The sequence below is a fragment of the Hypomesus nipponensis genome, chromosome 9, assembly GCF_054491055.1.
Source record: "Hypomesus nipponensis isolate SF chromosome 9, ASM5449105v1, whole genome shotgun sequence".
Taxonomy (NCBI): Eukaryota; Metazoa; Chordata; class Actinopteri; order Osmeriformes; family Osmeridae; genus Hypomesus; species Hypomesus nipponensis.
In genome coordinates this window covers 26,706,585-26,732,606 of record NC_140369.1, presented here as the reverse complement: position 1 = coordinate 26,732,606, position 26,022 = coordinate 26,706,585, and the positions used below count along the sequence as shown (strand labels likewise).

At 39.6% G+C, this 26,022-nt stretch overlaps 2 protein-coding genes across 3 annotated transcripts; one reads left to right on the top strand and one right to left on the bottom strand.

Annotated features, from left to right (window-relative positions):
• LOC146274044 (uncharacterized) lies at positions 1-21,235 on the bottom strand. 2 transcript variants are annotated; one of them, XM_084706329.1, is made up of 2 exons: positions 21,090-21,235; positions 1-1,161 (listed from the first exon to the last, which is right to left on the bottom strand). In XM_084706329.1, exons 1-2 carry the CDS (start codon positions 21,103-21,105, stop codon positions 266-268), a joined length of 912 nt encoding a protein of 303 aa, XP_084562455.1. In that variant the 5' UTR covers positions 21,106-21,235; the 3' UTR covers positions 1-265. The 2 variants fall into 2 exon arrangements, with proteins under 2 accessions (XP_084562455.1, XP_084562454.1); XM_084706328.1 differs by lacking the exon at positions 21,090-21,235 and adding an exon at positions 15,430-15,702.
• LOC146274043 (uncharacterized) lies at positions 18,056-24,122 on the top strand. The gene is made up of 2 exons (XM_084706323.1): positions 18,056-18,337; positions 22,528-24,122. Exons 1-2 carry the CDS (start codon positions 18,145-18,147, stop codon positions 23,757-23,759), a joined length of 1,425 nt encoding a protein of 474 aa, XP_084562449.1. The 5' UTR covers positions 18,056-18,144; the 3' UTR covers positions 23,760-24,122.
• Positions 24,123-26,022: the final 1,900 nt, after the last annotated feature.

Genomic DNA, 26,022 nt, shown 5'->3' with positions numbered 1-26,022 from the left:
TTTTATTAATGGGGTTTTGTTTATTCAAGAAAGTACACATTTTTGTTAATAATATGGTCAGAAAAAAAATGCATAGATTTTAATGTTGTAAGGTGACCTTTACTGTTCGCAGATGGATCATACTTACTGTCAGGCGCAGTCACTCTAAGGCCCATTCTGAGAAATGAAAAACCTTGTTTAGGCTTAGTGAAGCCAGGTAACTAAAAGATATCCCAGGTATATTTGTACTTGCTTCTTATAGGACTCTGCCTCCAAGAAAAATATGTTACATTGTAGACATAGATATAGTTTCTCTCCTGTGTGTCCTCATGTGTTTATACAGAGACCCACTTTGAGGAAAGGGTTTGCTACATTCCTGACATTGATAAGGTTTCTCTCCTGTGTGTGTCCTCATGTGCACAACCAGATTACCCTTCTTACTAAACCGTTTGTTACATTGTTGACACTGAAATGGTTTCTCTCCTGTGTGTGTCTTCATGTGTCCAACGAGAGTATCACTTCGAGCAAATAGTTTGTTACATTCCTGACATTGATAAGGTTTCTCTCCTGTGTGTGTCCTTATGTGTTTTAACAGAGAACCACTTTGAGAAAAACGTTTGTTACATTGTTGACATTGATAAGATTTCTTTACTGTGTGTGTCCGTATATGAAAAACTAAAGCACCTTTTCTACTGAAAGTTTTGTTACATTGTTGACACTGATGTATTGTTTTTCCTGTGTGACATCTCTGTGGCTTATTGTCCCTTGGCAAAGCTTCATTATTTTGTGTTCTGTTCAGAAAAAGCAGAACTCCTTCATGTTCTTCCTCCTCCACACTCTGAGCTGTAGGACAGTCTGGAACTACAAAAGAGAGGGTCTGAGAGTCACTGTCCAGTTCTGGTGCTGCATAGTCTTGTACATGAGGCTCTGCTTTGATTTGCTCCTCAGTTGTGTTGCTGGGTAGAGAGTCTCTTTCTCTGTTCTCTACTTTAACAGTTTGGTCAAGATGTGAACGTTCAGAAAAGCGCTCCTGATCCCAGTCATGTTTCACACTGGTAGAAGTGAACATGGAGTGTGTAGTTTCAGACTGCAGTCCCTGGAGCTGCTCTTCCTCCTGACTGGTCAACAGCTTGTGTTCCTTCATTATCTGTGGGGGCTTCGGGAGAGAAAACTGATGCACATCTGGGGGGTAGAAGAGGCAAGACAACAGTTAAATGTGGCCTGCTTCATTATTCGGCGCCCTATATTGACAGCTTAAGAGACCAACTAAAGTATGTAGAGACAGATCTCAGCATGGGGTCTTTGGGATGGTCACCCAAATAGGGAACACTCCAACACACCCTGATACAAAGACGTAAAGACTTCATAATCAATTATACAACTGGTAGTTCTGATCTTGTGACTTTATTAAGGTTGGAGATAACACATATCTGGACATTTTATGTAGCCTTTGGAGCAGTGCCGGTCCTAGTAATTAAATGCTCGTGCGCCCCCCATGTGACATGAAAAAATGCCGCCGGGCTGCCCGTGCCTAAAACCACCCCTGCTTTTGAGAAGCTCATGAGGGACATTTGTCATTATCCATAGATTCAACTAAGTACATCAATTCAATTTCAGATCCACTTCACGAGCCAGGACTGATGGCAGACCTCCTTTGGTTTCACCCCTGTATACAGTGAAACCACTGCATTCAATTAGTGTCTGAAGGCCACAAGCATCATGTACACTCATTTGCACTGTAATTGGAACCTTTGTATGCTTAGGAGAAGTCTCTTGTTTATCCTTTTAACTGAACTTAGGGGTGTTACTAAGTACGAACATGCAGGGTACACAAACTTAAACTGCATGCCCTTTTCCTTTTTTGTTATCTTAAACCTGTAAAATATTAAATAAATGTAATATTAAATCATGATCTTCAACTTTACGCCTTTTGGAAATCAGGTAATCTTTTACTCTCTTATTCACAGTAACAGAAATTCTGACCATCGGTCTACAAACTTTAGCATACCACTGCACTGTTATCATGGTTCACCATGCCTGAGTGCTGAGATGTAGTTACTTGGCCTTGTGACTAGTAAATAGGCTACAGACAATTCCTTGACTCAGACAACTGAAATACTGTTTCTACATTTATGATCCTCACATTGTGTGTGCACACTTCACATGTTGCTTGCATAAATGAATGTATTTAGGTTTAGTAGTATGTTGTGCTTGACTGCAGCCTATGCATGTGTTCTTATGAGGCCTACTAGTTTCATTATAACCTTAAAACACTTTTTATTACTAGGTTTTTAATATATCCCTGGTGTAATTATATCAAAGCCAATTCACCATTCAAGTCTTGCTTAAAACGGGGATTGAACCAGGGTAACCAGTTGTTTTAGATCAACCCAAAACAAAATGTTGCCTGAATGCCGAGGTAGTAAATAAATACGTGACTGAAAATAATTCTGACTTATGAACTTGATTAGCTTGCCTTGCAGTGCAGAATATTTAGGATATAACTTATGTTTTCTGCTCTAGTGGGATCGAAATTCCACTTTATGCGAGATTGCACATGTTTTATTTTATTAGTCTACATTTTGTGAATGGCTGTAATGTAGTGCTCACTTATACTTTCATGTTTGTCGCAGCAGATGGATGTGACTTGAAAATCTCCAGTAATACCGATTGGTGACAAATCTGGTGATAGAAGCAGACCGCAGCTAATGATGTAAGGTGAATGCACAGAATAATCAGAATCAGCTGGCGTGCTTACGGAACCCAGTCTGGAAAACAGTTAGGGGACAACACTGTATACTAGCACAGCAATTCCCAACATGGGGGTCACGACCCCTACTAGGGCTTGCTAAAGATTTCTGAGGGGTCGCCAAGCTCACTCTAGTTCAAGAGTGTAAAGAGGAAGAAATAATACACTTAACTGTTAAACTGCCTAATTTTTCATGAGGAACAAAAAAGCCTCAAGGACCCATAAGGTTCCCCATGATGGATTTGTGATAATTTGGGACAACCTTCAAAATAGATCTCCTCCCACAAAAAAGGTCAAATTGACTTGAAATTTTGTACAGATATAAATCATTGACATATTGAAAATTTTTACTTAAGACAGTTGAATCAAATACAAAATGTCTGAAAGGGGTGTATTTATGTAAATGTCCACATTGCCTCAATAAATTTGTGTCACTAAATCGAATGTAATTTTGAATGATGGTTTTTCAAACCCAATAAGCTTTAAGATGACACCACCCTGAAGAGTTTCACCTTGATATGTTAAAATATGACTGAATTGCAGCTGTTTGAGCTTGGACCAAATCTGACAATGCTTGCCATTGGAGAAACATCGTATTAGTGTGTTTGCTGCAAGCAAAAACACTATTGTTATTCTGCATACTTATTATTAATTTTCCTCCCACTTGTTTCCGTCGCCTACTCCTTTCACACCGTTTAAGCTAGAAACAGCGTTCAAACTTCACTTGATAAAGTCTGAACTGCTCTAGTGTGCTATTACTTTTCTCACAGATAAATTTTTTTAATACAAGTTTTTAAGTCATTAAAGTTTAAAGTGCTTAAAAAATGAATGGGTTTCAATGGTTCAGAATTTTAAAGTCAAATTCAATTGTGACGTCATGCACTGACAGAACTGTTTCTCACCGAGTCAATCTTTTACACAGTAAACACTTTCTTGCCTGAATATGCAGACTTTTTCAAATAATATACCTGAACTGTTTATACCATTTTGAAGACAAAATATAGGGCTTTCTAATTATGTAAATATTTATATGATTATGTTAGGCAAATCATCCTTTATCAAGACAATTTCACTGAGCCATTCTGACAAATCTTCTCTGTTGTCAATACTTTTTTAGAAAACGTCATTTTTAACCACTTTCAATACAAGATAGAGGTTAGAGTGTATGAAATGTGCGTAATATTGTCATGAATTCAGAACAGAAGACAGATTTAAGATAGACTATTTTTGTTTAAATGTTATGACCACTAAAAGTGATAAGTGGGATAACGCAATTCCAAGCAAGCGCGATGGCTCTCCACAACTAAAAACGGTTCAGTTTTTTTCCACAATAGAACCAATTTGGCCAAACAAGATATGTACATTGAGCTTAAATTGATCATTTTTCTTTAAACAAGTTTCACAGAATTCTGAAAAAAATCGAGGCTCAACACTGTTATAGCTGACCGTCACAAACAGCCAAACAGGGGTTCACGAAAGGCTTACTGCAGTAGGGATGGAGATTTGAACTGATTTCACTATTCGAATAGTATCCAAAATTATTTTCGAATATCCTGATAATCTATTTTATTAATGTGGTTCCGTTATGTAATTAGCCTGACGTGACGCAAAGCATACAGTAAACACATGAACCACCACACATTCTGGCAATAATTGGGACTGTTAAACTATTAGATTAAATAAGGGTTGAATAAAGAAAACAAATGAAAGATCAATTTATTAACATGACGAAAAGACAATGAACTTGAAAAAACGCTGCGTCTTCAGACGTAGGCTCTTAATTTGGCGGAAAAGCGATTAGCCTATTATTATGTGAAATAAAAAGTAGGCTACATTGGACTAAATTAAACACATTGGGTAGGCTATCCTCCATAAAAACGAAAGACACACAGAGAAATATTGCATATTAACTTGGATATTAACTTGGAACCGGAATCCTATAGGACACGGTGGGCCACCACACATTGCGAACATAAACAGCCGATTACGCTAGCTCTACATGGCTACTGGTAAGAAAATAAATAAGCCACAACTGCATTATCCATACGCATTTTTATTCAGGAGAATTAGCATATAAACATGCTCAGGGGAGAGGCTAGTACTGAGTCGATTTACGAGCAGGCCGGCGTAGAAAAGACTGCAGGAACTGAGGTTGTTGCGTGTTACTGCTTAGCCAGGACACTATGCTTCTTGTAGCGCCAAATTAAATCTAAGTAGACTCGCAGCAGAACGCAGGTGTAGCCTACCTTTTTTAATGGTTTTCACCATTTTTTAACGTCACAACTATTAGAATTCACAACATGACGCAACGGTTTTTCAATAAAACCTTCTTTTTTTTAAATCAAACTACGCTCTGCCTGGGACTAAATTCTGAACATTCCATATGCTGTTGAAATATGATGTTCATATTAATTTTCATATTTTATGAATTTTCATATTAAATCATACACCTTAACTGTTCATACCATATTGAAGAGGAGAACTAGGGGATTTTTATGATGTAAATAATTATATGATTACTTATGGCAAATCATATTTTATCAAGGTGGTTTTAGGCAGCCATTTTTTACAAAAAACGTTTCCATCCACCATACCTCATCAGACAACTTAATTTTTAACCACTTTAATTACGAGATAGAGAAAAACTTTGAGCAGGTGGAATATCCACAAATCTGTGGGCAATGTAGAACAGAAAACAGATTAGAAATATCATATTTTGATTAAAAGTTATGACCATTCTAGCGACTAGTGGAGACATAGGGGAAACCGGAATTATCCTCCCCCAAAAGTAGCTAGCGCTATGGCTGGATACTCCTCTCGATAACTAAAAAACGTCGTAGATTCTTCCACAGTAGACCGAATTGGCCAAGCAAGGCATGTACATTTAGCTTACAATGTACATAATCTAGCTAGTTAATGTTGTTTTTCCAAGTTTTTTAGAAATCTGCTCAAATCGAAGCTAAACAATGCTACTACCGTCATAGCTGCCTGTCACAAACAGCCAAGCCGGACACGTCATTCTTTCCTGAAAAAACTCGCGTCACTGCCACAAACAAATTCTTCGTAAGGAAAAAGTTTAGACTTTTAATTGACAATATTGACAACACATATTAAGAAACTTGTCTTTACTCAAAATATCGTCTCCGATTTCAATTCGAAGCTGTAAATCTAACACTGTAGGCAATCTCCCATTGTCTCCGCTCTGGCTCCGCCTCGGAAAACAATGGCTGCCGTTGCTGACGATGTATTTATTTCCCCCTCCCAGTAACCCCTTAACCAATGGTATGTACTTTGAGCTTAACTTGTCATGAGTATCTGGCAGTTTTCAGAAATAAAATCGGTGATTGGACGGCAAAGATATTAAGGCGGGAACCATGGGAATTTTATTTCCCATATTTGAATGGTCCGGCAGGAAAGGGTTAAGTATTCGAAAAAAGTATTCGAATACTAACTTACTTTAGGATATACGGATATTCGATTAACCACGCCCATCCCTATACTGCAGCTGGCCATACTACGAACAAATACTTCGTAACTGAAAAGTTGTTACTTTTAATTGACGTTATTGAACACAGATGTTAAGAAACTTGTCTTTACTCTAAATATCTTCTCCGTTTTCAATTTGAAGCAGTAAATCTAATACAGTAGGAATTCTCCCACGACATACAATCGACCCGCTTTAACTAATATGTTTTCTCAGTCACACATTAGACAAGCTAATTTTCTAGCACTTTCAATACAAGATACAGGCCATGTTAGAGTTGATAAATACATACATAATTGTGTGGGCAATGTAGAACAGCAGACAAATTTGAAATATGATCTTTTGTTTTGAAGTTATGGCCATTCTAGTGACGAGTGCTTAGAAGGCTAGCTACGACTGTCATCATAGCTGCCATAAAACTAGCTACGTCTATCTTTTGTTACCTACAAACAAATGCCTCGTAACAGCATTTACTTTTTATCGGCGATAATGACAACAGAGGTTAAGGAACTTGTCTTTAATCAAAAGATCATCTCCGTTTTCAATTTGAAGCAGCATCTACCTTACTGTAGGAAATCTCCCATTGCATCCTCTCTCGTGCTTCTTCGACTAAAGTCAGATGGACGACGATGACGATGCATGCGTTATTCACGCCTACGGTGTTAATACAGTCTGTACAAATACCACTTTGACACACTTGCAAGAAATGATCAGCTGGTTTGATGTAGCATGATCTTCTTTACCACCCACAATAGTTCAGCTTTTTGCAGCAGTATTCTGAGTTAAAGTAGCTTTTGCATTTGCGAAGCAAAGTCACGTAATGTGATGAGATTTAATTTAAAAGTATAAAAAACTCACCAGGGACAACAACAACATTGGCAACCCTGCACCATGTATTATTATTTTGATGTCATCTTTAAATTCAGTGTCAAAACAGGACTGGGTGTTCTAGGTTTGCTGACAATGACCAACCGTTGCTACGTTACAAGAAACAAGGAACCAATCCAACGCTCTTCATCACTATATTTAGGAGCTAGAAACACTGTTCAACTGTTCAAACTGTATTTCGGTTTTTACATCTTTCAGTTATTAAATTATATCTGATTTCAGAATCAGAATGGGTTTTATTTTACAAGAAACTTCAAACAGACGTGGAAGTAGAACTGCACCATCATTGTCTTTGGCAAGTTGAACTTCTTCAGCTGCCGTAGGAAGTACATCCTCTGTTGTGCTTTTTTGGTGAGGAAGCTGATGTTTAGTTCCTAAGTGTTTCAATGGGGTTGCACAGGGTAATGGGGTTGACTGTCTTAAGAGCATTGAGCTGTAACATAACGCTTTAAAATTTATGAAATTAAATAAGATACCTATTTCATTTCACTCTTTTTTCTCCTTTGTCAACCGTAAGAAAATATTGCAATGCATAACAATGACAGATATACCTTTAACACTGTCTCACCATTCTGGTTTCAAAGCAACACTTTTTTCACCTTCATACTTTTGTCTGCTATATTGATAACTGGTATGCAATATACTCTTCATTTACTATATTTGCTAATTTTTCTAACTTCAAACTTTTTTCTGTTTCTCAGTCTTTCATTCTTTGATACTTTTAACCCTTTTAATTGTATGAAAATAAATAAGATACTCTTTTCATCACAGTTTTTTCTCAATTTTCAACAGTAAGAAAATATCGCAATGCATAACAATGACAGATATACTTTTAACACTGTCTCACCATTTTGGTTTCAAAGCAACACTTTTTTTCACCTTCATACTGCTGACATACCTTTGTCTGCTATGATATTGATAACTGTTATGCAATATACTCTTCATCACTATATTTGCAAATTTTTCTAATTCTCAGTCTTTCATTCTTTAATACTTTAAACGCTTTAAAATGTATGGAAGTCAATAAGATACTCTTTTCATCAGTATTTTCTCAATTTTCAACAGTAAGAAAATATTGCAATGCATAACAATGACAGATATACTTTTAACACTTTTTCTCGCCATTTAGTTTTGAAAGCACATACGTCTTTTAAAACATTTTTAAAACCTTCACTATTCAAGCCATCAAAACAATCGTTTCAACTGCTTTCAGCAAACACACAAATTTTCTTCAGGAAATGTACCTTGCTAGTTTTATTATCAAGTTGATGACTGAACCTGACAAAAGTCCAAATCTGGGTTAGTCAGATCTGAATCAATTGGCGGATATGTTGTGCTGATAATCAAAGGGTTGTAGGTTCAAAACCAGTCAGAGGCAATTTTTTTGTTCGTTTTTTGGACAGAACGGTTTCTAGTGTTCCGGTCAATCCTCTGGTTGTTAAACATATCAATGAGTGTTTTTTTGAGCCCATAACAACACTCCGATCATCTGTTAAGCGAGACTGTGTAAACCACTGCAAAACAAGCCAGTTTTGTTTTGGACAGAATGGTTTGTAGTGTTCCGGTCAATCCTCTGGTTGTAAAACATAGCAATGAGTGTTTATTTGAGCCCATAACAACACTCCGATCATCTGTTAAGCGAGACTGTGTAAACCACTGCAAAACAAGCCAGGTTTACAACAGTTGCTAGCTACTTGGAGTCTACATATAGTAGTGTCAGATTTACAACCGAATTAGCTTGAATTAAGTAAATTGATCATCAAACATCTCTCTGAAGTACCATAAACAATTTCACCTTGGTATGTAAAAATATGACTGAATTAGAGCTGTTTCAACATTGGTTGAATCTAACAACGCTTACCACAGTAGAAACAGCTTACTTTTTTGTACAGTAACTGAACATGACAATATTTAACACTGAGAATAGCTCAGAGCTGGAATGGTGACCTGCAAAGTATAAGGTTGTAGGTTTGAATCCAGCCACACTGTTTGAGTCTGTCTTAAATTTGAATATATGTTTAGTTAAACAGGATGACATCGTTCTGAAGTACCATGCGCAATTTCACCTTGATATGTCAAAAGATCATTGAATTACTGCTGTTTAAACTTGGGCCGAATCGAACAATCCGTGCTACAGGAATACAGCTTTCTTTTTGTATACAAAAACTATTCTCATCCTTGCGGGTAGCTCAAAGGGTTGAAACAAAGGTCACAGGTTCGAATCCAGGCACAGTCTTTTGGCCTGTCAATTTTGATTACTTGTTTAGTTAAACAGGCAGACATCCTTCTGAAATACCATGCGCAATTTCACCTTGAAATGTCAACCGTTTCTTAACCGTTGTCCCAAAGCTGACCAAAAATGAATACTCATATCACGCAGTCGGAGCACAGCTAGATAATCAGCGTCAGCACCCTTGGTGCTGATTTGTGGAAAATAGTTTGGTTACAAAAGCCGTGCCAGGGATTTCAGTTGTTGTGTTGGTTCAGTTAGATGTTTGTAATATTACTGTTGGTTAGTTAATATAATCTTGTTGGTCACCCTGATTGTGCATGTTGTGTAGTTTAATGTGACCAGAGAGTCGGCTGCTGTCCTGTAACAGGCTATTCTCGTAAGAAGTTGAATATGAGCTCTGCCCTAGCCCAGTTGCCCACATGACTGTTGTTAGTAGTGCATTGACTGAGAGTCCGGAAAGAGATAAACTCAAGACGAGATGCAATATCCTATGGAAAGTTAATAATCAGCCCTTACTAATCATAAACTCTCAGTGGTTGGTGTGTAGCAGAGAGGCTAGAGACACTAACTTGAAACCTTATGCTCATGAGTTCAAATCCCCGTTCAGCCTATTGTTGTTGGCCAAACATGAAGTAGTTTTGCTCTCTTGTTGTCCAAGTCTCAATCTTCTACAGTGTACATGTTTATAATATTTTGCCATTTTGCGGAGGAACCCGCATCACTGCTTGCAGCTACAGTCACGTCCATAAATATTTGGACATTGACAAAATTTTCATCATTTTGGCTCTGTATACCATCACAATGGATTTGAAATGAAACAATCAAGATGTGCTTTAAGTGCAGACTTTCAGCTTTAATTTCAGGGTATTTACATCCAAATCAGGTGACAATGTAGGAATTACAACACATTTGACATGTGGCCCCCCCTTTTTAAGGGACCAAAAGTAATTGGACAATTGGCTGCTCAGCTGTTCCATGGCCAGGTGTATGTTATTACCTCATAAAGGGAGTTTGTTATTTCATTGACAAGGAGCAGATAAAAGGTCTAGAGTTTATTTCAGATATGGTATTTGTGTTTGGAATCTGTTGCTGTCAACTCTCAATATGAAGTCCAAAGAGCTGTCACCATCAGTGAAGCAAGCCATCGTTAGGCTGAAAAATCAAAACAAACCCATCAGAGAGATAGCAAAAACATTAAGTGTGGCCAAATCAACTGTTTGGTACATTCTTAAAAAGAAAGGACTTGTACCAGAATGATGGGAAGAGAAGAGTATGGAGAAGGGAAGGAACTGCTCATGATCCAAAGCATACCACCTCATCGGTGAAGCATGCTGGAGGTAGTGTTATGGCGTGGGCATGTATGGCTGCCAATGGAACTGGTTCCCTTGTATTTATCGATGATGTGACTGCTGACAAAAGCAGTAGGATGAATTCTGAAGTTTCGGGCAATATTATCTGCTCATATTCAGCCAAATGCTTCATGACTCATAGGACGGCGCTTCACAGTGCAGATGGACAATGACACGAAGCATACTGCGAAAGCAACCAAAGAGTTTAAGGCAAAGAAGTGAAATGTTCTGCAATGGCCAAGTCAATCACCTGACCTAAATCTAATCTAATGCATTTCACTTGCTAAAGACAAAACTGAAGGGAAAATGCCCCAAGAACAAGCAGGAACTGAAGACAGTTGCAGTAGAGGCCTGGCAGAGCATCACCAGGGACGAAACCCAGCGTCTGGTGATGTCTAAGGGTTCCAGACTTCAGGCTGTCATTGACTGCAAAGGATTTGCAACCAAGTATTAAAAGTGACAATTAGATTTATGATTGTTAGTTTGTCCAATTATTTTTGGTCTCTTAAAAAAGGGGGAGGGTCACATATAAAATGTGTTGTAATTCCTACACTGTTCACCTGATTTGGATGTAAATACCCTGAAATTAAAGCTGAAAGTCTGCACTTAAAGCACATCTTGATTGTTTCATTTCAAATCCATTGTGGTGGTATACAGAGCCAAAATGATAAATTGTGTCAATGTCCAAATATTTATGGGCCTGACTGTATATTCTTGAATTTGGTTTTATTGAAGCCATGGACAAAGTGAAAATCGAGTGTGTCATATTTGGTGACAAGCTAGCTAATGAAAGCATGAAGCCCTGCAAACTGAAGAGGCACCAGAGCACTAAACACCCACAGACAATCGGTAAACCCGGGAAATTTTCCTTAGAAAAAAATAACTGGTTACATCAAACAAGCCCCAGAACATCGGATTTTTTTTTTTACTAAAGCTGGAAATGAAAACAAACAGGCAACTGTTGCGTCTTTTACGTGCGCTCTCCTGATTGCCAAAACCAAAAAGCCACACACCATTGGGGAAACTCTGATTAAACCCACTTGTGTTAGGATGGTAGAAATGATGTGCGGCGCACAGGTGGCTTCCAAACTTAAAACTGTACCTTTATCAAATAATACAGTAAAAGACAGAATCAACAGAATGGCAGATGATGTTGAGAAGACATTAGTTGAAAAGTCAAAGACTGTTGCGAAGGACGACCTAGTCTGGCAGCTAAAACTGACTAATTAAGAAACAGCCAATCAGGAGCGGCACTCCACTCACTGGCTCATTGAGGACTGTTCTAAGTTGGTGTCGGCAAAGTTTGAGGAGCGTGTTAGAACCGAAGGATTAGCCTACTCAATTGATATATATATCCAAGTGTTGCTGTACTGTTCGAATAACGGAAATTGTGTGCGTGCAACTACGAGTAAGTTAGGCTGTTTGTTGTTGGTTGTACCACATCATAATGTTACTGTGTTTCTTGTGAGGCAAGACCGTTGTAACACGTTATTGCTAGCTATCGTATAATGGCGGAGTCTCGCATTAGCCCTGTGTTCTATTGTTTAGAACGCCGAATATAGGCGGAGATGGCTTTGCAAGCCTTATGTTGTTTTTGTATATTGTGCAATATTGTTTAGCATTTAGTATAACACTGCATTGAAGTTTGATATTACTAATTCATGCCTATATGTGTTTCAGAACCACACACACATCGATATGTACATCGTTAGTCAATAAAACTCATAAAAGGAACATCTTGTTGCATTCTGATCGATGCCCCCTGGTGACCACAACCCTTTGAAGATCAACGCATAATACAGTCCTTTTTAAAGCCACCAAAACAAAGACGTACCCATTTTCTATCCAACTTGATGAAACCTCTTCTGTGGCAGATGAAGCAGTAGGGTGATTTCAGGTAATGTGGGACACTTTTTGGTAGAGGCTCCAGTAGACTTACAAAATAACTGGTAACTCGCCCCAGTGGTGTTTCTGTAAATCGTTTTAGGGCTTGGGAACATTTTCATGTTGGAATGAAATCGGAATACACAATATTTTAGAAGCTACACACTTTCAAACATATCATGACCCCCCTCTCTCACTCAGGCACCATTTTCAGGTAATGTGGGACAGCTTGTCTGGTAAAGTGGGACAGTCATCGTCTGTCAGCCTAGTCTGCTAATATAATAATAATTAGTTTATATACAACAATGCTAGGTGCAAGGGTGTGGCAAGATTCATTTAGTTGTGGGGTTTGACTTATACAATAGGCATAAAGTGTAACTGATGTAAACCTTAGTGATCTGCAGTCTATGTGCTACCTAGATAGTCCTGCTGGGTTAGCATTTCGTTGGACTAGCGTTAGCGGTCATGCTTACAAGTCTGAAAGCGCTGGTTCAATGACATTGTAAGTTGTTATTTAGTTGGGAACTTAAGTGCAGTATGTTGCATTGGTATTAAACATTTGAGAACTGTCAAATTAAATTACTTTTATAGCATAAACACAGCATTACTAGATGTCCCTCTTTACCTGAAAAATGCTGTCCCACATTACCTGACATGATCAGGTAATGTGGGACAGTCACATAAAACGTTTTTTTTTCTTTCTAACAAAGCATTATTTTACACATTTTTGTGTGTGTTTCAATCAGTGGTTAAACCCCTTCAATATGCTGCAATAGTTTTCATTGTAACTTAATTTAAATTCCTTTCCCAGCCTTATCATTGAGAAATATAATGTCATATGCCGCAGAACTTTCGATGCGTTTTTTCTGTATAGACCTCTTGTCAAGCCAGATCACGCCTACTCTGATGATGTCAGACAAATAAAAACCACTGCATAGTGACTAGAAGTTTTGTATTTACGAGTCAAGATCAGCTCTGGTGATTGGATGTCAGTTTTGCACATATTAAATCATCAAAATGCATAACTGTCCCACTTTACCTGATGTCCCACATTACCTGAACTCACCCTACTCATTGCATATGTACAGTATATATTGAAGATGTAGAAATAAAGCACAAATAAAGCATTTTTCTGTGTACTAATTTGTCAACGACACGGGAGAAGATATTTTCAATGCGTTTGATACGTACTTTACCAAGCAAAACATTCCCTATAATAATTTATATAATATAATAATTTTTGCACAGATGGAGCTGCTTCAATGATAGGTAAACATAAGGGCTTTAATGCACGAGTAAAAGAAAAGGCTCCTCACTGTCTTTGTGTTTCACTGTATGATACACCGTCAAGCCCTGGCCAGAAAACACCTCTCTGATGAGCTGAATGAAACACTCGATACCGTTGTTAAAATAGTCAACTTTATTAAAGCCCGTCCACTGAACAAACGAATCTTTGCAGAACTGTGTGAAGATGAGGCGCATCAGACACTCCTCCTTCATACTGAAGTGCGCTGGCTATCAAGGGGCCCAAGTGTTGGTTTGTTTTATTGAACTGAAAGAAGAAATTAAGGAATTCCTGAAACTGAACAACCAGAAACTGTATGACCAAATGACCTGTGAATTTCTTACTAGAACGTCATACCTGGCAGACATATTCAGCCTGTACAATGAAACAAACAAGCGCCTGCAGGCCGCAGATGCAAACATCCTGGAATGCAGGGAAATCCTTGACGCGTTTGTGCAAAAAGTGGAATTCAGAAAGAATAAACTGCTGAAACATGACCTACAACACTTTCCATCTCTTCTCAAACATACTGATGGAAAGTTGCCGGAATCCTTGAGCAAAGAGTTCACACGTCACATGGAACTACTACAAGAGGAAATGAAGGCACAATTCTCGGATGTCAATGAACATGTCGCCAAGTGCGCATGGGTAATCTAGAAGCGGAGGATTAGCTTGTGGATGTCAAGACAAATTCTCTTCTGAAGAGATTCTTTACCGTACACAGGTACACACGGTTCTGGCTCGTGAAAGGACTTGACTTTGCGCCAAAGCTTGCACACCATGCCACCACCAGACTTCTCCTGCCATTTGCCACAACGTATCTGTCGGACACTGCTTTTAGCTCTTTGGTAACCATCAAAACAAAGGCACGCAACAAGTTAGAAGTGCACAAGGACTTTCATTTGGCTGTAACGAAAATCGCACCTGACATCCAATCTGAAGCTCAAGAAATGCAGGCCCAGAGCTCACATTAAATAGCCTTATTACACTTTTAAAGTAATTAAAGGAAAGGATCGGCTACAAGGAATTAAAGGAATACAAGACAAAATACGTTTTTCTGTATATAGGTCTATGGATGAAAATTCAATTGCTACATTTGTTTCATACGTGATTTCTCTGATGAGTAAATTATGATTTGCCATTATTATTTTATTATTATACTTAATATGAGTGGAGTGGAGCCTGATGCTGCAAGAATAAAATATCCTTCTGAATCGTTTTGTGTTTATTATTCTGCTTTTGTTGCATTTATTAAAAACTTGAGAACAGATGATGTAATCCCTGTTTGATTAACTAATAGTAAAGGCGCGCAGGGGGGGGGGGGGGGTCGTTCAGGATTTTGAATGTTAAATTAAGGGTCACCGGGGAAAAAGGTTGGGAACCCCTGTACTAGCAGATACTGAATCACTCCGTTCGTCCATTCACGATATAAAAACGGGTCTCACTACATTCTACTTTGATCTACAACCCTAATGTTGTAACGACATCTGGGTCTGACCGTGCTACATCAAAGAAGATGAATGGATGAATGAATATAAACACAGCAGATTATAATCAACTGTAGTTATTATATCAAACCTGTTCGGTGAAGATTGGTTTCGGGTTGAGTAACAATGTCCAACAACCGTTGCAGTCGCGCACTCTCCTCCTTTGAACGAGTAATCTCCCCTTCGAAATCAGCAAACGATTTTTCAGCTGCCCTAAATATCTCCATAGCTGCCGTTGTTAAACGCTCAGTGATAAAATCCCTGAACAGCTCTAGTTGAGACATTTTGGTGGTGAAAAACTCGGATAGTTTACGAAACTCTGGCTCAAGAAAGATTGCTTTCTCCTTTCAGCTCGTTCGTTGTAGCCGGATGTAAACAACTCAAGTTGTTCCGGTGTTTTATCACCCGATGCATGACTCTCTGGATTGGCACCCCCTCGCGGGAGCGCGCGCGATTCAAAGAGTGAAGGATTTCGTCTTGATATTGATTTTTGTTTTTGATATTTTGATTTTGGGAAACAGTACAAATTAGCTGACAAGACAACCACTGTCCTGTTGTAGTTATATGCATAACCAATACAATCTAGTGTATGATAAATACGTGACTCCTTTTTCGTGTTATTTTCTTTGTTACTAATGTTTATTGAGGTACATCTTCACAAAGTACTTCTTTATGTCAAGGCAGTTCTGTATATCCCAGCATCAAATGATTCTTACTGTACACTGAGGGCACTAGTATGAGTAAGCACAGTAAGTTTCAGGCATGTGACACTTTCCTAGTCAGGGTTAGCAGGGGGTGCATTAAGCCTGTCGTGAGATGCACCCCCCCTCTATTGTCTGTTCTGTATATCCCAGCATCAAATGATTCTTACTGTACACTGAGGGCACTAGTATGAGTAAGCACAGTAAGTTTCAGGCATGTGCCACTTTCCTAGACAGGGTTAGCTGGGGTGCATTTCGTGACAAGAAGGAATACAACAAGCCTGTCGTGAGATGCACCCCCCCCTCTATTGTCTGTTCTGTATATCCAAGCATCAAATGATTCTTACTGTACACTGAGGGCACTAGTATGAGTAAACACAGCAAGTTTCAGGCATGTGACACTTTCCTGGTCAGTGTTAGCAGGGGGTGCATTGCACTTACATGTAATGGAAAACCTGCCATGAAATGCTCTCCCCCCGCAAACGTTTCTCATGAAATGCTCTCCCCCCGCAAACGTTACTCAGACAGGTCGAAAACAACAGCCTTCTGATCCAGAATAGGCTATCAGCTGTCCTGAAATGGGACCAAAGTTTCACATGCCTATAGCCTACAAAAGACAAGTACTAAAAACAATGTATCAACCATGTATCAACATCAAAAGAACCATCAAATCTTTTTTTATGATAGGAAATATTATTATTGTTTAAGTCAATGAAATAAATGAAAAAATAAAACAATCATCCCTCACCTACCATGGACTATTCTGTTTTCAGACCTGTCCACCCTATACATACACATGTATTGGTATTCAATTTTTTGCTATTAAATGTACATAATGCTGGCGTAGAAGGATATAAAATTATGCGGGGAGAGCATTTCATGGCAGGTTTTCTATTAGATTTCTATTAGTCTAGTAAGTGCAATGCACCCCCTGCTAACACTGACCAGGAAAGTGTCACATGCCTGAAACTTACTTTGCTTACTCATACTAGTGCCCTCAGTGTACAGTAAGAATCATTTGATTCTGGGATATACAGAACAGACAATAGAGGGGGGGTGCATCTCACAGGTCATGATTCAAACTTGTTTAAATAAATACATACATTTATGTATGACTGGGGGAACTAGGGGTGCTGAGGGTGCGGCAGCACCCCCTGACAGCACGAGAATCAAAAATTATAGGCCTATGACTTTAAAATCCACCATCGCGGAATAGCCACGCAGTAGCGTACTGGCCATCGGGAACACCTTGAAGAATAACGATGGAAAACGGGGATAAGAAACTTAAGGGTGGGGCTGAAAAATAAAGAGCAAAAAAGACATCACTTTCACTAGACAAGGTTTTACCAATTAAAAAACAGCCATTTTATTTGACAAAAGACTTAAAAAACTAGCCTATTTTGCCATCAAATAAAGGCAAAAAAAAGTTGGCCTTAAAGTATCAAACTCCCGAACCACCATCACATCAAACACAGACTATGCATGCATTAGCAGGCAGCTGTGGTGGCGTAGCGGGGACGGTTCTGGTGGGCTGGTCTGGATAAAAGTCCAGGGCCTATTACTCCCAGTCCGTCCCTGCCGCCCCGCAACATTAAGCCACCCCCCTGATGAAATATGTTCTGTATATTAAATATATCCATATCTAAATGATCAAATTCCCCAGTTTTCCTTGTTTCTTGCCTCTTCCAAACCATTCAAATAGCCTATCTTGTTGCGATCTAGTGATAGGCCTACGTACTCTAGTGACACGTCATAACGAGGGTCCTAGGACTGCGGTCCTGAAACTGCAGCTCTCCGGGTCTCCGGCTGTGCAGATTCATATATTGCCGGAGAGCTGCAGTTTCAGGACCGCAGTTATTGCCCAAGTTAGTTGCCGACCCCTGGTTTACGGTATATGCAGTTAAGCCACGAAAATACAACTCCACCACAGCAGATGGCGCTAGGATCTGTAGGTTCGACGAAGCCAGTGAACTGATCACCGGAACCGCTTGATTTGTTTACATCCGGCCTGGAAGAACGAGCCTCAATAACCATAGATATTACACTATGTCAATAACTGCCTCGAGTTACAGTTTCCTAAACTTTGCGGGGTTTTCAGCACCAGAATGTCTAAACTAGATGTGTTCAGGGATTTTATCACTCAGCGATTAACAACGGCAGCTTTGGAGATATTTGCGGCCGCTGAAAAATCGTTTGCCGAGTTCGAAGAGGAGATTTCTCGTTCTAAGGATGAGAGCGCACGACTGCAACGGTTGTTGGACATTATTACTCATCCTGAAATCAAACTTCACCGAACAGGTTCGATATTAGTGACAATTTATTATAATCTGTGATAATCTGTGTTTATATTCAGTAGGCTTGATGTACCACGTTAAGAAAATTAGGATATAACCTAAACACCTTAGTGTATGGCAGGGGTGGGGAAAATGTTTCTGCAAAGGGCCATTTGGATATTTATTAAATCATTCGGGGGCCTTACAGAATTATCAACTTAAAAATGTGCCTGCTATATTTGGTCAAGCAATTAATTAACTCACCCCTAATGTGATGGCTGGAACTGCTTCTCTTTGGTGAGGTTTGTGATGTTAGCTGGCACGGATGCAGCCTGCTTTGACTGGGGGTGCAGTGAACATTTCTGGGGGGGTATCATGATTACGGAAAGGGATCGTATTATTTTTTATATTGCTACCATTTATGAAACTGCTTATCGTTCCGACTGTTAATCAGGCGCAGAACTATGGAAGCAAATCAGTGCCATAATGCTTTGAATTTTAAAAGGCATCGAAAACTTAATATTGAAATTTAGACAACACTGAATTCTCATCTGAATATATTTCAGTGTAAAATAAAATTCAGGTTGCTGAAATTCGAGCCAAAAAACTCGATCTTAAAAATTCAACCATAAAAACTCGACCCTATCAAATTCGATCCGAAAATTTTCGAGCTGAAAAAATTCGAGCCCACAAAATTCGAGCCTGTCAAATTCGACCCGAAAATGTTCGAGCTTAAAAAAATCTGATTTTTAAAATCCGGGATATCGACGACAGGTAGAGCAATCGCGCCTCAATGCAATCGAACCAACTTCTGACCCATCAGAGCACAGATGTTCAGTCAAGCACTTTTCCAACGCATTGTATCGGATGAAATAAACTGTTGACATGAACAGCTCCGTCGTTGTTCTCGCCAGGCAAAGAAAGCTTAGCCTAATAGTTATTTTGGTAACCTAAATCTTCCATAATGCAGACTTACCATAGCTTACTGTCAACTTTAAATTTAAACGAAATGCCACGAAATTCACACTGCCTTCAATTAATCATCAGTGTAGAAATGTGGCCTGTGTTTTATATGTTCATCCTACAAAACCAAACGCTTATTAATGGATATAACGTGATCTAACAAGACTTGGTAATAATGTAATAAATAAAAGCTTGAGAACTGTGTCTAAAATATACTTTATTGAACATTTGTCTTTGAAAGGGGCATATTCACAGAACCATATAGGCTACAAGACGTTTCCATCAGATGTAAGTGGGGGTGAAACATAGTCATTGAGGACCTTCATTGTCCCACAAAAGCAGTCTGGCTTGATGACACGATCAAAAAAAGAATAATGGGTGTGTTTAACAAAAGCTTGTGAAGGCAAGACTAATATTATTTAAATATATATAATTTCCTATTGTGGTTAACAGTTAAGTATTCATCTTCGTCTTTGCTCTAGATAGACATGTCTACAATCTATGCTCGTGCTTAACATAATGTTTGCCATCATGTCATGAACGTTTATACGAAAAATCAAATCTGTTTTAAAATAACGGGAATAAACTATATTAACAACATTTCATGTATGTGTGACAACGATTTTCTAAACTTGCTACAACAAGGCAGGCAACTCAAGCCATTTCTCCCTGTGCTCATTCAGTATAAGTCTATGGCTCATTCAGCTCAATGTACATCGGCTAACGGCCAATGTGAACTTTAGTGCTCGTGCCCTGTTAGTATCCGCGAGCACATTTGCAGGCAACTTTTATTGACGTAGGCAAATAAATGGGGTGCTGGTTTACCCATTTTGGATTGGTTTCAAACTTAGCAAATAGAAAAATTATTCTATGAAAAGGCTAGCAGTATGAGCCAAGTTCGAGAATCAAACAAAAATTATTGGGGGAGATAGTTTTGTAAATGTTGACTGGAGTTAAAAGAATAAAAACGACCGGAAGAGTCGGGAACCTAACCGTAAATGCAATACCACCTACATCCACCGGAGCCGTTGCTTTAAGCCGAGGGGTGGGGGTCTGGTCACGGGTAGTTCTTTTCCTCTTCTTCTTGAGCTTTAAGGTTTCCCGCTTCCTCAGAGTGCTTGACTGAAGGTATGTGCTCTGATAGGTCAGAAGTTGGTTCGATTGCATTGAGGCTCGATTGCTCTACCTGTCCTCGATATCCCGGATGTTATAAATCTGAATTTTTTAAGCAAAAAAATGTTCGGGTCGAATTCCCAACCCACACCTCGCCCTCATCTATTTTTTAATTGATTAATCAGAATGCTTTGAACGATTATTCAGCTTTTGAAATTTGTTAAAACATTGAGTTATACTTATTCTAACTAATAAATAAAACCAAGAAATAATTTCAGCTATTGAAAAAAGTATTTGTATTGCACTTTGAGCCAACTGAACAGGCTATCACATCTCTTTTTGTCCAATTGTGTCCAACCTAAATAAAAAATGCTCTTTAAGCATTGATTCAATCATGTTGCTTTAAAGTATATAAAAGATAAATAAACATAAATAAGTCAGTTGTATTACAGACAAAAAAAAGGAGGAATGTAAACATATCTCTTGTAAGACAACAGGGTTCTGTTCAATGAAAAACAGTGAGGAACAGTGTCATTTCTGGACTGGCTTTTTGTTTGTCTCAGTACAATGGTCGTATACACTGATCTGTCTAACTGCTGTCTGTGGACATGTTGCTACGGGGTTAGTATCCGTGAAATACTGCGTAATTTGTTATTAACAACTGGTGTAGCTAACTAGCCATCCAGCTTGAGCACACTCACCTCCTGCCGTTTCCATCTCCTCTCGTGCGGGGATGCTTTCGTTTTAAATGTTAATGCATGCACGCTGTGCTACCATGGAAAACAAGTTCCGCCTTGCACACATTACATATTACAGTATTTTTAGTTGGATCTTTGGTGAAACTTTCCCACACAATACTTTTTCAGGCCCGTTTGCACCCTAAAATGTTTACCGCTGTTTTCTTCTATTGGATAGCATATGGGAGGGCTGCATTAGTCTAGCACTACAGCGCCGCACTGGTCAAATCACTTTATTGCAGGCACTTAAAATAGGTCCTATGAGATCAAAAGATTTGTCGACAACAGAAATATTTGTCGACTATTTTTTGTTGTCGACGTTGTCGAAAACGTCCACTAATCGTTGCAGCCCTAGCTCTGGTTGAGATTTTCTCAACTTTATACAAATGAGGAGCGATTTTCACTAGAGATGGCCAATCGGATTGTTTTCTCGTAACTTAGCAACCATGGTAAACATTTCTAGCTTTCAGTTTCAAGATGGAGGAAAAACTAATCATTTGTGTGGCTGCGTACCCAGTCCTGTACGATACGTCTATGTTTTCGGACAGAGGCATCAACAAAAATAATGATGCATGGCGCAGGGTTGCCGACCTTGTCGGTGCTCCTGGTGGGTTTTTTGTACTTTCAAATTCAGTCTTGTCACATTAGCTATGTAACTTCGTTCTGTGGTAACTAGCAAGCCCGGCTGGGACTCCCTACAGTAGTCGTATCGACAGATTAGCAGAGACTTTGAGTAATATAATAGAATGTTTTTACACATGTCAACGTGTATGTCTATTAAAAAGTTTTGTATTTTTCATACAAGGTGTATTTTGATCGATGTTGCGAGTACGTTAACCCAAGTCTGCACATTTTGCAATGACAACTACAACAGTGACTTTAGAGAACTACTGTCTACATTAATCTGTCTGATACACCCCCGAGCGTGGTGAACTGTGGGAAGCCTGGACCTTGCCTACAGTTTTATTTGGGGGTGGCCTCTCTACACACAAAGCTAAACACAGTATAATTTTATACAGAATAAAAGGTTACATCTTCAACTTTTCTGACAGTGATAAATACTGTGTTTTAATTAAACCGATTAAATAACCATTCTCAGATTTTTTTTGTGTGGTGTTTAATCAAGGCTGGCGTCTATTGCACAATGTTCATTTTTGGTGCAGCGTTTATTTGAGGGCAGCATTTAATCGAAGAAATACGGTACTTATTGAAATTACCAAAATATTACTTGTACTTGTAAGTTAAAAAAACACCCATCTGCAACGGATGCAAGAACACCTCACAATTTCCCCAGAAATTATACCCAGTAGTTTTTGAATGGGTTTCTTTGGCTGTCAATATAGGTTGACAAACCATAAAGCAGGCCACATCTAACTGTTGTCTTGCCTCTTCTTCCCCACAGATGTGCAGCAGTTCTCTCTCCCAGAGCCCCCACAGATTAAAGAGGAACAGGAGCTGTGGACCAGTCAGGAGGAGGAGCAGCTCCAAGGACTGCAGTCTGAAACTACACACTCAGTGTTTACTTCTACCAGTGTGAAACATGACTGGGATCAGGAGGACTTTTCTGAATGTTCACATCTTGACCAAACTGTTAAAGTGGAGAACAGAGAAGGAGACTTTCTACCCACCAACACAACTGAGGAGCAAATCAAAGCAGACCCTGCTGAACAAGACTATGCAGCACCAGAACCAGGTAGTGACTCTCAGCCCCTCTCTGTTGGAGCTCCAGACTGTCCTACAGTTAAAAGTTTGGAGGAGGAGGAACATGGAGGAGCGCTGCTTTTCCAGAACAGAACACAAAACAATGAGGCTCCGCCAAGGGAACATATGCCACAGAAACATCACACAGGAAAAACAGTACATCAGTGTCAACAATGTAACACAACTTTTAGTAGACAAAGTGCTTTGGTTTTTCATATGAAGACACACACAGTAAATACATCTTATCAATGTCTACAATGTAACAAACAATTTGCTGAAAGTGGTTCTCTGTTGAAACACATGATGACACACACAGGAGAGAAACCCTTTCAATGTCAGGAATGTAACAAACTATTTGCTAGAAGATATACTCTGGTTGAACACATGAGGACACACACAGGAGAGAAATCTTATCAATGTCAACAATGTAACAAACGGTTTAGTAAGAGTTGTAATATGGTTAAGCACATGAGAACACACACAGGAGAAAAACCATATAAATGTCAGGAGTGTGGCAAATGCTTTGTTAAAAATGATTCTCTGTTAAAACACACAAGGATACACACAGGAGAGAAACCTTTCCAATGTCAGGAATGTAACAAACTGTTTGCTAGAAGATATACTCTGGTTGAACACATGAAAACACACACAGGAGAGAAACCATATAAATGTCATGAGTGTAGCCAACTCTTTGCTCATAGAAGTTCTCTGTTAATACACATAAGAACACATACAGGAGACAAACCATATCCATGTCAGGAATGTAACAAAGTGTTTGCTCTGAGGAGCAATCTGGTTCTGCACATGAGGACACACACAGGAGAGAAACCTTATCAATGTAAGGAGTGCAGCAAATTCTTTGCTCGACGTAGTTCTCTGTATAATCACACGAGGACACACAGGAAAGAAACCGCATCAGCAACAACAATGTAACAGATCTTTTCCTGGGAGGCTGAGGCTGAGTTTTTTCCTAGCTCAGAATGGGCCTTTGATGGATGACTATGCAAGTCAGTAACCATGATCGGTCTGTGTTCAATAAAACAAACTAGAGAGGGTAAACTAGAGAGAGTACAATTTCTGAAGAAAATTGTGAGGTGTGCTTGCATCGGTTGCAGTTCGGTCCATTTGTACTTACATATTACAACTGATATTTGTGTATATTTAAAGTATCCATAGTTATTATGAATGAAGATTGCATAGATTTTTAAAGCATTTCGTGCTGCTCACACTACTAAATACTAAGAGTGTGTAGAATGTGGAAAGTGAAGTGAAGAATAAAACAGATTTCTCTTCTCATTTCCCTTAGCCTACTCCCTCTTGCACTATGTGGCAGCCTCACATAGTTGAAACAGTTGCATCAAACAAAGACATTGGGCAGTTGTGTGTAACGATTGTCCTAACATATATTATGACTTAAACTTCTCATCCTTCTCGTGATATTTTTAAGCATTTACTCACATTGCATGTCATTACAGTTTTTTCACAATACCTTTAACAAGTTTCCGAAACTCTTACACAGATAGCACAACATCCGTCTGTGTAGGCTGTACAATTAACACATTTCTTGTTACTTTGACACAAAATGCATAAAGTAAACAAAAATTTTAAATGCTTGAACTTCTTTAACACACGAGCTCAACCAAGACCAAAACAATCGATTTGTACTGCCCAATTTACCAATGCTTTCACACTGTCAGCAAAACAGATAACATCATGTTCAAAACCTAAATTATTGGCTAAAGGCAAAGTGAACAGCTGTTTATATTGTGAATTGAAACACAAATATATCCCCTGTATTTTATGCAAATACTGTAAATCATTCTGCTGGACCTCTCTGCAGCGATTGATACGGTTAACCACCAGATCCCGCTCTCCAGACTTTCTGAGATGGGCATCACTGGCACTCCACTCCAGTCGATCTCATCCTACCTGTCGGGAAGATCCTACCAGGTCTCCTGGGGAGGCAAACTGTCAGACCCTCGCCAGCTCTCCACTGGTGTCCCACAGGGCTCCGTCCTTGGACCACTCCTCTTCTCCCTGTACACCACCTCACTTGGACCGATCATTACCTCCCATGGCTTCTCCTACCACTGCTACGCTGACGACACGCAGCTGTACCTGTCGTTCCTCCCGACCGATCCGGGGATCTCAGCTAGGTCATCCAGACTCTGCGCCTGGATGACCAAGCACCACCTCCAGCTGAACCTCGCCAAAACAGAACTTCTCATCAAAACTTCTATCTCCCACGATCTCTCAATCACCCTGGGATCTGCGACGGTGACCCCTTCATCCTCTGCCAGGAACCTTGGCGTTACCATGGATGACGAGCTCTCCCTCACGGCCCACATTTCTGCAGTCTCCCAGTTGTGTAGATTCACCCTCTACAACATCCGGAAGATCAGGAGATACCTGTCTGAGCACTCCACCCAGCTGCTAGTCCAAGCACTGGTCCTCTCCAAGTTGGACTACTGCAACTCGCTGCTCGCCGGTCTCCCAGCATGCGCAACCCACCCTCTCCAGAGGATTCAGAACGCGGCAGCCCGTCTGGTCTTCAATCTACCCAGACGCTCCCATGTTAACCCTCTCCTTATCTCCCTCCACTGGTTACCCATCACGGCCCGCATCAGATTCAAGATCCTGGTACTGACCTTCCGAGCAGTGAACGGGACTGCACCCGACTACATCAAGTCTATCCTCCAGCCTTACACCCCCACCCGCCACCTACGGTCTTCTTTTGACAACCGCCTGGTGGTCCCATCGCTCAAGAGCTCCCAACACAAGCTCTTCTCCAGTCTGGCCCCCCAATGGTGGAACCAGCTCCCCACCTCCATCAGGGACACTGACTGTCTCCCCACCTTCAAGAAAAGGCTCAAGACGCACTTGTTCCGGGAGTACAACGGCAATAAGGAATGCTTAGCTGGACCTGATGTTAGTTTCCTCCAGGTTCACAATTAACTTTATTGAGAGACTTGTTGCTCTTGTTGGTTAGTTATAACGGATTTAAACTTTTGTACTAATATTTTACTGTGGATTGTTCTTCTACAGGTACACTCTTTTGAGTTTCATGTTGTTTAATTGTAACTTGTTTAAACTGCATGCTCTTATGGTTGTTCACTTTGGCACTTATTTGTTTTTTCACAATGTATGCTTCATGTTTTGGCTGCCTGCAATGTTTGGGGCTACCTCGTTGTTATGA